At 41.5% G+C, this 16,208-nt stretch overlaps 1 protein-coding gene across 6 annotated transcripts in view; it reads left to right on the top strand.

Annotated features, from left to right (window-relative positions):
- Positions 1 to 16,208, top strand: part of LOC107387348 (inactive N-acetylated-alpha-linked acidic dipeptidase-like protein 2) — a 661,429-nt gene that overhangs the window by 422,285 nt on the left and 222,936 nt on the right. For all 6 annotated transcript variants that reach the window (XM_054749605.2, XM_070545852.1, XM_054749607.2 and 3 more), the window contains one exon: positions 5,192 to 5,320. In XM_054749605.2, the coding sequence (XP_054605580.1) occupies positions 5,192 to 5,320 (129 nt within the window). The remainder of the gene's footprint in view (positions 1 to 5,191; positions 5,321 to 16,208) is intronic.

Genomic DNA, 16,208 nt, shown 5'->3' with positions numbered 1-16,208 from the left:
CCACCACCATGCTTTACTGTGGGGTCTACATTGGACAAGTGATGAGCAGTGCCTTGTTTTCTCCACATAGACCGCTTATAATTAAGGCCAAAAATGTCTATCTTGGTCTCATCAGACCAGAGAATCTTATTTCTCACCATCTCGGGGTCCTTCAGGTGTCTTTTAGCAAACCTCATGTGGGCTTTCATGTGTTTTTCTGTCAGTTTGGGCTGCTGTGTACATTAATGTGGGAAAAAAAAGAATTTGATTTTAGCAAAGCTGCAATTTTACAAAGTGAAAAATTGACAGGGGTGTATAGTTTCCATATACACTCTGTGCGTGCGTGCGTGTGTGTGTGTGTGTGTGTGTGTGTGTGTGTGTGTGTGTGTGTGTGTGTGTGTGTGTGTGTGTGTGCGTGTGCGTGTGTGTGTGTGTGTGTGTGTGTGTGTGTGTGTGTGCATGTGCGTGTGTGTGTGTGTACATTTACAAACTTTACATACCATTAGGATATCACCTAATTTATAAGTCATACTGACGTTTGCATCTATCTGTACTAGTTAGTATGAGTATTTTTGTTACTGTAAATCTTTCATATCTATTCACAGTTCCACTGAAACACCCATTAAATCTGCTCGACCCATTTAATTAGTTGGGAAATCAATGAGTGCCCTACTCTTTCTCTTTTCTTGACAGTTTTTCTTCAAATTGGTTAGATGATTTCTGCTATTTCTGTTTCCACACGGTAGCAACAGATGGTCCTGCCTCTGTAAATATGTCAAGATGTCAGAGTTCTGTACTCGTCTATACACACACGTGCACACTCAAATACACACATGCGCACGCACGCGAAGAAACATTGCCCTATAGAGCCAGTCTGTCAATGCAGGTATCGGTCAATATCAGTGTCCAGTAATGGAAAGACTGATTTACAGAGCGTGGATGCTGCCCGTTATTGATTTGTTGAGTTCTCGCTTTACTGAATGTTCTGAAAATGGAGAAGATAAAAAAATAGGTGTAGATGGTTTAATTCCAAGAGAAAAATGAACAACAAACGGAGTGGAAGAAATGGTTTGTGAGGAGGAAAGAAGGGTTGTGAGAGTTTAACACTGTCGTTTTATAAACACAACTTCTAAAATAGTCTGCTGCTACATAAGAATCCTATCTGCCATGAGGTTTTAGTGTGTTTTCACTGGCTATCAAAGGACACAAAGGGAACTCAAGAAAGTGGAGCCACATTCAGCTTTTGTCTGTAAACAGTACATGTTCCCTCTCCTTTATTACACTAAGCCATAAATCTGAATTACTCATCAACGGTAAGATGTGGGTGAACTGAATGGTCAACATGGAAGTGGTTTTATTCACTTTACATTCTGAATCAACTGGACTGATTCTTATATTGATGTTGAACTGATCAATAGTTTATGTGCCCATTGTTTTGTCTTTCTGGGTGAGTAAGTAAGTTATTTATGAGGCACCTCTCAAGACGTGTGTACACAATCTTGTGATTCTTTTTGGCTGTTTGGTGATTATTGCTTATATTTCCAGTTCGACCTTCAAAGAACTTCTAAGTCTTTTAAACAAAAAACACCTGACTGAAAAAGGAAACAACGATTAAAAATCTAACGGGTCTTCTTTAGACGTGTACGAGACTTGAAAACAGTTTTTAAATTATAAAAAAGTGTAGAAACGTTTTAGTTTGATCACAGTGATGATGTTGGAATAAAGCCAGTAGCGTTTAGAAATGCTCTGATTTAATTTGCAGAACTACAGTGCTAAATATTGCAGTTTTAATGTTTAAAACTGCAATATTGTTTAAAATGTTTAAATGTTTAAAAACTAAACTGTGTGGTTACAGTTTATGTCCCGTAATGCAGTTCTATGTGAGATCTGACATGGTTGTGGTAGGTGAGGCTGTTGATGCTCAACAGTAGCCTGTATTCCAAAAATCCAGTTATTTTTCTTGGAATTGCTGTTGCACCAATAATCCCTTTTCTCTGTGCCTTCTTCTCCCTTCAGCCGACTACATCTCCTGTCCTCCTTCCCTTCCTTCTCTCTGCCCATTTTCTTTCAACTTTCTCCTTTCTTGACACTTCTGGTATTCTCTTATCGCTGTATCCATTCTCCTCTCCTCCCACCTGTCATCTTTTTCCTCCTGGAGGAACTTTTTCACCCCATCTGTCTCCGATCTTCCAGTGTCTTTAACTTTTTGCTTTTGCTCCTTTCTCAGTTTTAAGCCCCCCACCCTCTCACGTCTTTGTCTCCCTCCACTCAGTCTTGTCTCGTGCGTCGTTCATGGATTATTAATCATCTTGTGAGGCTGGAGCGCTGCAGTGACACTTTCTAGAACTGTGACAGAAAGTCATTGACTGTAAATTTGGTTTAAAGAGACCACAAGGGATTTTTCATTGGTTGGGGATCTTCTCCTTACCGCTAAGGTAAGATTATTGATTATTAGCAATCTTGAACAAAGTATGAGCTGCAGGAGAAGCCGGGATCTAACAATAAACATATAAGTTAATGGGGTATGCAAGATTTAACTGGCTATGGAATGGAAAGAGTAGGGAACCTAAGCATTGCCTCGGTTTAGAGTTATGACTATCAGCTGTGCAGATAATGTGATTTAACCCTGACGAAAGGCATAAAGGACAACAAAACACTTTTCTTGCAACTTTAAATTGTCTTTATTTCCACATTCAGGCTATAAAATACATGAAATGTCATGAAACTGGATGCTACTGGCAAAATATTGTTAAATATTACCTTTACCCCATAAAATGTTGTGTACAGAGGTCTTTTTTTATGTTTGATTCTTAACTCTGTAATAAAATGTAATGTTCTGCAAATCTTCTTGAAATGATTTGACATTCCTTGAGTAACTTTTTTTTACTGCATAGTCTTCTCTAAATAATGTATTTAGAACCAAAACTGTTTTTTATTAATTTTTGTAGTTGATCAATTTCACTGTGTGGACAAAGCAAGCAATAGTCACCTGTAAGCATGGAATGAAATAGTGATTTAATCATAGGAAGGAAGGAATCCCTACAGGAGCCAGTTCCTACATCCACACCATCTCATGTACCCTGGCTTAATGGGTGGAGGCTCTAGAGAATGACATGTTTGATATCTCATCATCCACCCTTTGCCTGCCTTCAGCAGTCAGTTCTGTCTGTGCTGTCAGGAGACTCCTCGCTAGCGTTTCTTCTGCTTGCTATTAGGTCAGAATCCTAAAGATAAGTCGGATGGATCTGGCAAGTCAGACTCTGAGTGAATTACATGGGGCAGAATTATAAAAGAATACTGTTCTTCCCGGAAAAAAACACTAAATCTTACTAAAAGTTTAACATTACAGTTATTTATTTACATATTTATTGATTATTTATTTATAAATCACAGAATGGTAGCTGACAAAAAAAAGAAAGTTGTTATCATAACACACACATGTCCTTGATGACTGTTTAATAGTGTTGTAGTGTCATGAATGGCCTCTAATTTGTGACAAAGGTCACATTTTCCCAGCTGGGTCAAGCTGGGTCGAACTGTAACTTTGCCCCACAGATTAACCCGCCAGGAGCCATGATGTCTGCTGAAACCATCTTTATCTGCTGCTGTTCCGTCCCAAGATGAAGGACACTTCAAGATTTCACAATTCTAATTTTTAAATAATAATTTTAATAAACTCTTTGACTTTATTACTGTTTTTTACAATCATCATAAATCTTGGTTCAGTATAAATGCATTTTAATTACTGAAATGACTTATTATGCTTTGTGCAATAATAATAATTATGATAATCAGTAATGTGTGTTCAGTAAACCAGAAGGACATCTTGCATGTTAACCACCTCATGCAGAGGGTATCCAGGGTAAAGGTAACCACCTCCCGCTGTCCAAGAACATGACTGTTAGGTTGATTGGTCTGTCCAAATTGTCCTTAGGTTTTTGTGTGTGTGTGTGTGTGTGTGTGTGTGTGTGTGTGTGTGTGTGTGTGTGTGTGTGTGTGTGTGTGTGTGTGTGTGTGTGTGTGTGTGTGTGTGTGTGTGTGTGTGTGTGTGTGTGTGTGTGTGTGTGTGTGTGTGTGTGTGTGTGTGTGTGTGTGTGTGTGTGTGTGTTGCCCTGTGATGGACTGGCTCTCTGTCCAGGGTGCACCCCGCCTGATTGCCCATTGACTGCACACCATCAGAAAATGTAACTCCACCCCTTGTCAAGATTTAAAAAATGCTATGAAAGTGGGCGTTGCTAGGAGGCACAGAGTGGCATGGCCAAGTGTGGGGAATTTCCATCCTGGGACGGAGGGGGAGTGGGAGGAGACTGTACCGATGATGTGAAATTGTTCCAGCCCCAGTCAATCACAAGTTTAAAATGCAGTAGCCATTGTTCTGCCACAGGAGGCAGCACTAAGACGTTTTTAGACCTAGATTCTAGATTTAATCAAGTTTACTCAAACATGTCAAAAAATGCACAGAAACAGAAAGATTGCCATTTGTAAATACCAGGGGTGTATTGGTTCATGGGGGTTATTCAAACCGTTTTGGTTCAGGCAGTTCAGTCCACGTGCGTACCATTTCGGTTTATTTGTTCCGTTAAATAATGAATTTATCACCCATTTGCATGATTTAAGAGCAGCGGATGAAAGTTCCTCTGCAAGTTCCGCACGGACGCTGTATTGAGTGATGCATGATGGCTGCACGCGCCCGATCTCCGTTAAAAAAATGTGATCTGCAAATTCTGATCAATGTCTTTCAGAGCGGAACAAACCAGTTGGCTCGCTGGCTGTTACTGTGGTCTGTAGAGACTGTGAATGGAGCATCATGTCGCCTCTCCCTCCCTTCTCTCACAGTGTGCAAACTGCACTGCAAACATCTCATTCCGCTAAATTTCGTACACCTGTTTGCTCCAGGATACAATCCGACATTAGTGCTTTGGTGATTCTGAGCCTGACCATGCTCATCATTTTAATGTTTGGAAATAATTATACATTCTACAAACATTCTTGCAGCATAAAATATATTCTATATATTACATTTAGGTGGAGTGATTCAAATGTTCACAGCTTATGCATGTGTGGTTGTTTTCCTCTGCACTAACAACACAAATGGCTCAAAAGGAAGAAGGTCTGAAAAGACGAGTAAACTGAAGGATATCAATTGTATCATTAGCAGATGGTAGAAGTTTACCACAGCAAGAATGTGTATCTTTACTCTTCTTTCTTCTAGCTGGGACTGCAGGAAGTCTGACATCTCTGCTGGTTCAGCCCATCTCTGCATTGCTTGCCAAGATTTTATTGTCCTCTCCATCAAAAGAGCAGGGAACCTGTACTCCTCTAGCCATGCCTCCAAACACAGGTAAGCACAACAAATACAGCCTTGGAGAGTTGCTGGACTCTCAATATCAGTTTCATTTTAGGCGTTAATTGTCACCTTTTTCACACCCTCTGAGTTTGCATGTTTTTTAGGTGCAATAAGATGACTTTTTTCCCTATGCCAGCTATTCACTTGCATTTCTGTATCACGTGACTTTACTTACCATTGCTACAGCCTGATGTCTGGGAAATGTCCTGCCAAAAGTGGAAAGCAAAGCACTGTAGTATGTAAAAAGAGTTTATGAGTGTTTAATTTTATTCTAGAAGGTCTTAAAAAGTCTTGAAAAGGTTTTCAATTAAAGTTTGAGATCCCTCCATATACAGGTGCTGGCCAGTAAATTAGAATATCATCAAAAGGTTGAAAATATTTCAGTAATTCCATTCAAAACGTGAAACTTGTACATTATATTCATGCAATGCACACAGACCAATGTATTTCCAATGTTTATTACGTTTAATTTTGATATTTATAGGTGACAACCAATGAAAACATCAAATCTGGTATCTCAGAAAATTAGAATATTCTAAAGGCCAATGAAAAAATGTTTGTTTCTCTAATGTTGGCCAACTGAAAAGAATGAACATGAAAAGAATGTGCATGTATAGCACTCAATACTTAGTCGGGGCTCCTTTTGCCTCAATAACTGCAGTAATGCGGCGTGGCATGGACTCGATCAGTCTGTGGCACTGCTCAGGTGTTATGAGAGCCCAGGTTGCTCTGATAGTCGTCTTCAGCTCCTCTGCATTGTTGGGTCTAGCGTATTGCATCCTCCGCTTCACAATACCCCATAGATTTTCTATGGGGTTAAGGTCAGGCGAGTTTGCGGGCCAATCAAGGACAGGGATACCATGGTCCTTGAACCAGGTGCTGGTGGTTTTGGCACTGTGTGCAGGTGCCAAGTCCTGTTGAAAGGTGAAGTCTGCATCCCCATAAAGTTGGTCAGCAGCAGGAAGCATGAAGTGCTCTAAAACTTCCTGGTAGACGGCTGCATTGACCCTGGACCTCAGGAAACAGAGTGGGCCAACACCGGCAGATGACATGGCACCCCACACCATCACTGACGGTGGAAACTTTACACTGGACCTCATGCAACGTGGATTCTGTGCTTCTCCGCTCTTCCTCCAGACTCTGGGTCCTTGATTTCCAAAGGAAATGCAGAACTTGCTTTCATCAGAAAACATAACTTTGGACCACTCAGCATCAGTCCAGTCCTTTTTGTCCTTGGCCCAGGCGAGACGCTTCTTGCGCTGTTTCTTGTTCAAGAGTGGCTTGACACACGGAATGCGACACCTGAATCCCATGTCTTTCATGAGTCTCCTCGTGGTGGTTCTTGAAGCGCTGACTCCAGCTGCAGTCCACTCTTTGTGGATCTCCCCCACATTTTTGAATGGGTTTGTCGTCACAATTCTCTGCAGGGTGCGGTTATCCCTAGAGCTTGTACACTTTTGTCTACCACATTTTTTCCGTCCCTTCGCCTGTCTGTTAATGTGCTTGGACACAGAGCTCTGCGAACAGCCAGCTTCTTTAGCAATCACCTTTTGTGTCTTGCCCTCCTTGTGCAAGGTGTCAATGATTGTCTTTTGGACAGCTGTTAAGTCAGAAGTCTTCCCCATGATTGTGGTGCCTTCAAAACAAGACTGAGGGACCTTTTAAAGGCCTTTGCAGGTGTTTTGAGTAAATCAGCTGATTAGAGTGGCAGCAGGTGTCTTCTATATTCAGCCTTTTCAGAATATTCTAATTTTTTGAGATACCAAATTTGGAGTTTTCATTAGTTGTCACTTATGAATATCAAATTTAAATGTAATGAACATTGGAAATACATTGGTCTGTGTGCATTGCATGAATATAATGTACAAGTTTCACGTTTTGAATGGAATTACTGAAATATCTTCAACCTTTTGATGATATTCTAATTTACTGGCCAGCACCTGTACCCTGCATACTTCCTAATTAGCTAAAGGTGACTGGTAAAGACCAGTGCATCAGGCTGGAAATACCACACACACACACCAGACCAGACCCTACCAAACCTCCCAGGTCACCGCTGATTCACTTTAACATTCAGATTGGCAGCAGGTGACAGAGGCAGCTGCCCCAGCCAATATGGCTCTCTCATGTTCAACAGATCAAAGATCTCCTGCTACAATGGCTTTTCCTTTGTGAATGAAAAAGAGGGAGTGGGGAAGTCCTTGCACCATGATCTTTCAAACTTTCTACAAATGCCCCATGGAGAATCCTAGAAAATATTTTATACCCAGGATTTCTGAATTATCTGCCTCCTGAAATTTGGTTTAAAGTCACATGTTGTCTAAATGTAATGAAATGGAAGTAGTTTTTACAACTCATGATTTGAGATGTATTTTAGCTGTTTTGGATTGGTATTTCGACAGATATGAGAATGAGATGCAGTCTCTGATATCTTGAGGAATGGCCTCTTTTCCTATTATGGACTTCTTATGTGTTTGGTTCATCAGAGAATCAGAATCAGAGAGAATTTTATTGCCAGCGCTCCAGCGAACCAGAGCATAGGAACTTGACTCCACAGAACAGCCTGACCAAGGTTACACACACACATATAGACAGAACAGATACAGGAAGACCACGAGAGCAGCCATAACGGCGCTCACATCTTTTATATTTTAACGTGTTTGAGTTCAAGAGAGTAATTTTTTCCTCTTTCAATTTTAATGGGTGCTATGAGACTGCGTTGTAGCTGAAGTCCTGACCGACATGCTTAAGGAGTCTCCATCACGTCTCCTCTGTAAAAACCACTATAACATGACCAGTATAAAAACCAGACTGCAAAAAAATCCTGCTACTTAATGTATTTAATACCAAGCCACCTAAAGCCCACCAGAAAAGCATGGAGAGCTACCACAACCGAACACCCACAGTGTTAAATGGGTTATGGTCTTTATTGTTGCAGGAAACATCTTTACAGTTAGGAGGTTGTAACACTCATCACTGTGCAAAAAGAACCAGTGGCACAACATTTTATGGTTCTCTACCCTCCTCCATAAGGTTCTGGCCCACCTGGAACAACCAGTATTGTATGAGGAGTTATTTGTTATTACAGATCTGCAAGTAACACTCTTCTCCTGTATTATGCAAGATGTCTGAACCAGACCTCCATCAAATCTGCGTGTGGATACACAACTTTTTTTCTTTTTACCAACACCTCAGACATTTCCTTCTCCCTCTCTTCTCAGCTCAGGAGACCAACAAGCCTGTATTCATTTTTGGACTATCTGCACAAGCATGACTGTAAGCTTGTCCACAAAATTCACATATTAAATTTCAATCGGAACAAACTGTGGCGGTTCTAATGAGACAGCACATAAGGAGGAGTTGCAGAGGTTGATGGATGATGTGCAGCTCACAACCTGACTTTAACTACCATTAAAACAAAAGAGCTCATCATTGATCCTAGGAGGACAGTGACACTCTTTCCACAGCTACCCTGTTTATCACCAGGGACTGGAGGTCGGTGGGGTAGGTGTGTAAAGGGTGTCACAGGTCACGTTCCTGGGCACGTACACATTGAAGGACCTGGCGTATACACAGAAAACCAACAGTGTTATTGGATAGAGAAGCAATGATTACACACGAGAGTTCTCAGGAAGATTAACCTGCCACAAACTCTGCTGGTGTCTTCTGTCATGCCTTCATTGCGTTTCCTGATCAACAGCACCTTTATTCTTGCATGGCAGCAGTTCTGCAGCTGACATCAAGAGTCTGCAGAGAGTGATCAAAGTATCTTAAAATTAATCAACATAAACATACCAATTCTTCAACATACATTTACCTCATGCTGTCTCTGGAAACTACAGACAACTGGAAGGACCTGTCCCACACTGCTCACCTTCTTTATCAACCCTAACTCTCTTCTCTTGCAAACATCACGAGGCATTAAAAGCTCACGTTTCAAGGCTCCCAAACAGTTTTAATGTAGAGGCCATTACTGCACTAAATTCTGCTGTGAAGTCATTCAAAAAAGCGATTTGGAAGTGGAATTTATCTTCTAAATGTTTACAGTTATCTTTTTATGTTAACAGGTACCATGGAATTACTGGCTCTGTGTGTTATAGATGCATGAGTGAGATATGTGTGTGTATTCATTTTATTGTTGAATTAAATTTCTCTTAGTAGCTCTATGGGAGGATGTTTAAGCTACTGTCAGATAATTGACGCTGTTGAATATTAGTGCCATGACAAAGGAATGTTGATGTAACAAGACAGAGTAACAGCCTTGGTAATCTAATGCACATTGTGAGTTTTTAGCTGATGAATGTAGCTTTTCCACATGGTTCATCTCATTTCAAATGTTTAAGATCTGCTTCTGGGATGCATAAGGCCTTGAGTACTTGTCAAAAGGATGGGAGATTGTCATTTAGAAAATGATGAAAGAAAAGAAAAAGAATGTTTCCGACTATCTTCTTTCAAAATGCTCATTTAGAAGATCTGCTTTTTCAAAACAGCATTTGCATCCTCTTTTTCTTATTTTAGTAGAAGTGTAGCTATTTTGGTAAGTAAATGTGTTTTGCATCTGTATCCGTACAGCGGTTTTAAAAATATGCAACATTTGCAAACATTCTATCAGCTCATTCTTCCTTAATACCCATATATATAAAGCTTTCTGTGTGAAAAGGTGTAAATATGGTTCATGTTTGTATACATCGATATGTGTCTGGCCCCAGGTGACACTTTATAACCTCCTCTGAAGAAAACACTTTTACAGGATTTACCATGAAAACATGTTTAAACACAATATATAAAAGAGACATTCAAAGCAAAAGCCTGCAGCAAACACACACACACACACACACACACACACACACACACACACACACACACACACACAGTCTCAAGTGTAGAGGAGTGAGGAGCTGTATCTCATCAGGAAAAGTGATAAACTTAAATGTTTCTATCTAACCCACCTTGTCTTCACAGTTCTGTACAACGTCTGCACCATGTTTGTGTATGATGCGGTATTCTTGGCTCCATTAAACCGTGATCTTCAGCTCTACCTGGAGAGCTTTGCAGTCAAGTGTGAGTGAGGATCAACACCCCCACATCCAAGGCCATGGTTCCCAACCTAGTCGAGTCTACCAGAAGTGAGGAGTTTAAGAATCATATGGGCCATTCCCATCTGTACCGGGTCGGCCCGGGCCGGGTAGCGTAGGTTGTTTACATATCTGGGTGGCCTGGTATTTTTCCGGGCCAACCAAGGCTCATTCTCAGCCCTCTTCTGGAGGGGGTCTGCTTCAGGCCGACCAGGGCCAACACACCCACTGCTGACAGCAAATTCACACCTTCCATTAGAGCAAGCCTCTGATTGGTGGGTAGAATCAGCCCACATGGGCTTAAGGCAAGGATGTGTGGAATCAACCGGGCCAGGCTGGGGCCGACTGGGGCTACCCGGCCCGGGCCGACCCGGTACAGATGGGAATGGCCCATTAAAGTCTTGTTAGTGAGTGAGGTTAGGAGGGAGCAGACTGACAGGTGAATTGTGCTTAGATGTGGACACTGAACAGGTCTGTTGTAGCCACAAAGAGAAGCTCTCATTTACCGGTCCATCTACATTCCATCCTCATCCATGGTCATGAGCTCTGGATAATGGCCAAAAAACACCAGAATTGCAAATACAAGTAGTTAAAATGAGTCTTACAGATAGAGTGAGGACCTCAGACATCCAGGAGGGGTGGCTGAATCGACCTGCTGGTCCTCTGAGAGGAGCCAGCTGAGTTAGCTTTGACATTTTTTAAAGACAAAATGCCTCTTGGACGCCTCTGAGGTGGAGATGTTTGAGGCTTTTCATTCCTGGAGGAGACCCTGGTGTCCATTTGAACACGCTGGATTACACCTGATTACATTCAGATTTGATCCAGAAGGAGCTAGGACAGGTGGTTTGGGCTTCTCTGCTTGTACTCAGGTCTAGTCTATGTGGAGGAAGACAACGGTGATGAGGAAGAGTTGAAACACCACTTATTTGCTCTAATATGAAAGTAAAGTCCTCTAATTAGAAATGTTTGTACTTTACATAATAAACTTGAATCAATTCTTGATTTGGCTACAGTATTTCTTTTATGACTCTAGTGTGTTTGATGCGTTTGCTCATTATCTAAATGTTCTGACTTTAGGCCTGGACAAGATAAGTCCTTGTGTTGACACTTCTTTTTTGGAAATGTCAGCCCGTTACTTCCCATTTTTTCTGTTAATAGTCTTCTGACATTTATTTCTTTATTTTTAACATTTTAACTTTATTCTGAAAATTGCTGACTTCTTTTTTCTTTTTTCCTTGTAACCATTCAGGTGCTGTAAGGGTGTGTGAGTACAGTAACTGGTTTTCTAGTTAAGATGGAAATGCCACCAGATGCTGTGTGTGTTCTGACAAACTAACTGCAGCCTTTGGATTGGACATTTCAATGCACTTGTGTCTGTCCCTGCTTATTGAACACAGTGGTGTACACAAAGTTTAATGTACACTAAACACTCCTGCTGGATAGGTTTCTTGTTGATGTGTTTCCGTTACTTCAAACGAGTTTGAAAGTGGGAGAGAAGAGGCTCGGAGAAAGATGGAAACAAAAGGGAAGACAAAGACATAGTGAGAGAGATGTAATCTGTCTCCAATCGATTGGCTGCACCCATGACCACACTTGGGATCCCACTATCATTTATTTCCATCTGCTTGCCTCTTTCATTTTTTCTAATTCTTTTTCTAATTATTTTTTTCTTCTCTTTTAATTCCCATTCCATTAAGGGAGCTTGTATTGGCTGACCATTGGTTAATTGCTCAGGGGCCTTCAGCGATCAGCAGACCTTAACAAAATGACTTGGTCGGCCTCTTAGTGTGTACAGTGCTGTGTAAGTGTCTTTCTGTTGTTAGAACACGATCTGATATATCTGTACATCTATCAGTGTAAAGTTACAATCATGCTATCAGTACATGGTTTTGGCCCCCATTGCTTTTACTGAAATGAATTAACTTTGCATGATTTTTTTTTATTTTTCAAGCTTTACCTGTATGGTGTTGATGTTCAACGCACAAATTGATTTTGATCACAAATAATTTCACCCGAACCCACTGGTGGACACTGGCGGTTATGCTGTCAAACTGAAGACAGAGTTCTATCAGGTCTTTTTGGCCTGTGGGGCTGATGCAATATTGCGTGGACATCAGGGGCAGTTCCACTGGATTAGCAGACTGGGATGGTGGTCCCGCTATTTAAAAAGGGGGACCTCAGAGTACGTTCCAACTACAGAGGGCACTCCTGAGCCTCCCTGGTAAAGTCTATTCAGGAGTTCTGGAGAGGAGGGTCCATCGGATTGTCGAACCTCGGATTCAGGAGGAGCAATGTGGTTTTTGTCCTGGCCATAGAACACTGGACCAACTCTACACCCTAAGAGGGATCCTGGAGGTTGCGTGGGAGTTCGTCCAACCAATCTAGATGTGATTTGTAAATTTGGAGAAGGCGTTCAACCACGTCCCTCGGGAGGCCGTGTGGGGGTACTCCGAGAGTATGGAGTACCAGGCGCTCTGATACGGGCTGTTAGGTCCCCGTATGACCAGTGTCAGAGCTTGATCTGCATTGCCGGCAGTAAGTCGGGCTCGTTCCCAATGAGAGTTGGACTCCGCCAAGGCTGCCCTTTGTCACAGATTCTGTTCATAACCTTTATGGACAGGATTTCTAGGTGCAGCCAAGTTGTTGTGGGCATCTATTTTGATGGCCTGAGGATCAGGTGTCTTCTTTTTGCAGATGATGTGGTCCTGTTGGCTTCATCAGAACGTGATCTCCAGCTTTCGCTGGAGCGGTTTGCAGCCAAGTGTGAAGCAGCTGGGATGAGAATCATCTCCTCGAAATCCAAGACCATGGTCCTGAGTTGGAAAAGGGTAGCATGCCTTCTCCGGGTCAGGGATGAGGTCCTGCCTTAAGTGGAGTTTAAGTATCTTGAAAAGTAATGATGTGTATTTCGACCGTGCCAGTCACGTACTTTGAGATTTTTCAGCTTGAAATTAGCATGACTACAAAACAGACGTGATTTATGGTGGTTCTTTCCTCCTAAAAGAGGGATTTGAAGTTTGCTGAACTTGCAGCCGATTTCCCTCTTTTTTTCTCCATGTTTGGTTTGATGATTTCACTTCAGTGATGTGCATTTGTAGTCCTGGGCATATTTTCACATAAAACCTGAACTTATGTTTCCCCTCGTTCGAAAATAAGCACATTCTTGGTATTAAAATTAGTCTTTAAAATTTGCGGACATCATATGGGACATATGGAACACAACAAGCGGAATTAGAAAATAGCGTTTTTAGCCCCATTGACTTGCATTCATTCGTTCATTCTTCCAGGGACCCGTGGTTCAGAAGTAGATATCCATGTGGTAAAGGCATGTCTTGCACGGCCAGGCACCTTACTTACGTGGACACTGTCCTTTCTTGGTCAAAGAAAACACTTAAGTGGAACAGACTTACATCACGTGACCGCTGAGGAAGATAAGACATGTGAGGTAACGTTATATTTTATATTAATGCTAGCCACAGAAGCTTCAACTCCTAAGCAACTAACCTCCAATAGATAACGACGTTGCATATAAAAAACATTTTAGGTATCAGTCCGATAGCTACAATTAGTTGACTTACATTTAAACAGGAAATTTGACCCTGAAGTGGCTGCTGGCTCCTGATCCATCATCCTTTTGAAAATACCGCACTTTATTCTGGGAAATTTTTGACTATGGCCAGGCTACAAGACACCTCCTGTGTATCCTTGCTCAGCTAGCTAAAAGGTTAACAAACGGAGAACAGATGCCTCGATAGAACATGAACATTGGAACATGCTTCGAAGTCCCTGATGTATTTCCTAGCAACCGGGGCGGGACCCAAGTCATCAAGGCAATTTACCTTGACATTGAGAAACACCCAGAGTAACCATTCTGTTAGCGGCTAGCAGTTAGCATTTTGCTATTACTCACCAAACGTGGCCAATCCATCGGGTGGTTTGAATGTCGGAGCGGTGTCAGTTTGAAAAAATCATCTGAAAACCCACTCCAGTACTGGCAGTGATTTAACAAGCAGTCTGTCAAATTCAGGCTTTGTTTTCGAGAGCTCCTGTAAATTAAATATAACCACTTCTGCAGATTAAACTCTTCTTCAGAGAAATTGGAAACTCGCAGTAAAATATTAAATTTTTGGTTGTAGGCATTATTTAAAGTGCAGACTAGATAAGAAATTAATCACCTCTTCACAACTGTGGAGATTAAACTCCCCGCTGGCTAAACGGAGAGACTGCGCGTTAGTGTTTACAGTCAATGGAAGGAGGGTTCTGGATTCAAGACTGTGGAGGAGCGGTGCATATGCAACATTGCTCTATCCAGGCTTTCACAAGCAGGGCTGAAGGACAGAAGCAGCTGACACAAGAAAATGCATGCATAAAGCCAAAAACTGCTTTTTCATCAGAAAATACTAATTTAACATCGTCAAAGCTCCAAAAAGTGGACTTTACATGATAAAAGACCTTTAAATGTAAACACAAGTAGGGCTGCTCAATTAATCGAATTTTAATCACGATTACGATCTGAGTTTTGAACGATTATAAAAAACAAAACAAGCCGATTATTTGCTCCTCCCGCTTGCGCTGCCCTGAGTTGCAAATGAAGCGCTCCTCCCACAGTGTTGCCAACTTAGTGACTTTGACGCTATTTCTAACAGCTTCTCAGATCCCCTTCTTGACTTTTTAACTTAAAAGTACCTAGCGAACACCTCAGAAACATCTCTGGTAACCCTTAGCTACTTTCTGGATAACTGTCGTTGACATTTCCTGCAGGTTAGCTAAAAACTCTGCCTGCGCTCCGGACCGTTCTTCAGGACATTAGGACAGGGAATGATGTAGTGATGTGTCAGTCGCTAAAGAAACGGCTCACAGAGCCGGCTCCCTGTTGGAGTAACCAGAGTGAGTGACACACACACCGCACCTGCGGGCTCCTGAGCCACTAAAAACAGCTAAATGTGCGTGTGCGGCGTGCTAAACACACGTGCAGCTTGCCCCGTGAGACCGGGTTGGGGGGTGCAGCTGTGGTTGGGACAATTATTACATTAACTGAAGGACTTGTAAATAAAGTTTATAAATAAGTTAGAAATAAGTTCCTCACGCTGATAAATAATAACTAATCTCTCTGAGGACACGGTGCTAGTGCACTCTCCTACAGCACCTTGACACGACTCAATGAATGTTATGCAACATTTTGTGAACATTAATTTATTTACATTTATTTGTTATAAATGCCACTTTATAATTCTTGCTGTCAGTATTTGCAAGATATTGGTATTTGGGTCTGTATTTGAGTCATAAACTATGAGCTATAAGTATATTGGTCTTTTTATACTGGGAATCAGGAGTTATTTTAGTGATCACCTTGTTTCTTATTTATTTTTGTCCTGATTGTGCCCTGAGCAATTTTTTGACCGAATAAAAACAAATAAAATCAACATAAATTGAAAATTCGTCCTAAATAATCGTGATCTCAATTTCAGTCACCATAATCGTGATTATTATTTTTGCCATAATCGAGCAGCCCTAAACACAAGTAAAACAAAGTTTATGATCTTCAACCGTAACTTACTGTAATCAACTTGCCACCCTAGTATTGTTTCTCTGGATCGTACAGAACTACAACTTGTCAGTTTTTTTTAAGTATTGGCTGGACAGCACATTCATAATAATTCGTAACTTTCTAAAGTCAAGTCAAGAGTTGGGGACACATCCTCTTCATCTTGCTCCCATCTAGCAGGAGGCTCCGATCCATGCGGACCAGAACCTCTCGCCACAAAAAACTGTTTCTTCCCCCCTGAACGACAATCGTAGACTTGTCC

Source organism: Nothobranchius furzeri, chromosome 16, assembly GCF_043380555.1.
Source record: "Nothobranchius furzeri strain GRZ-AD chromosome 16, NfurGRZ-RIMD1, whole genome shotgun sequence".
Lineage (NCBI taxonomy): Eukaryota > Metazoa > Chordata > Actinopteri > Cyprinodontiformes > Nothobranchiidae > Nothobranchius > Nothobranchius furzeri.
This window is presented reverse-complemented; position numbering and strand designations above follow the sequence as displayed.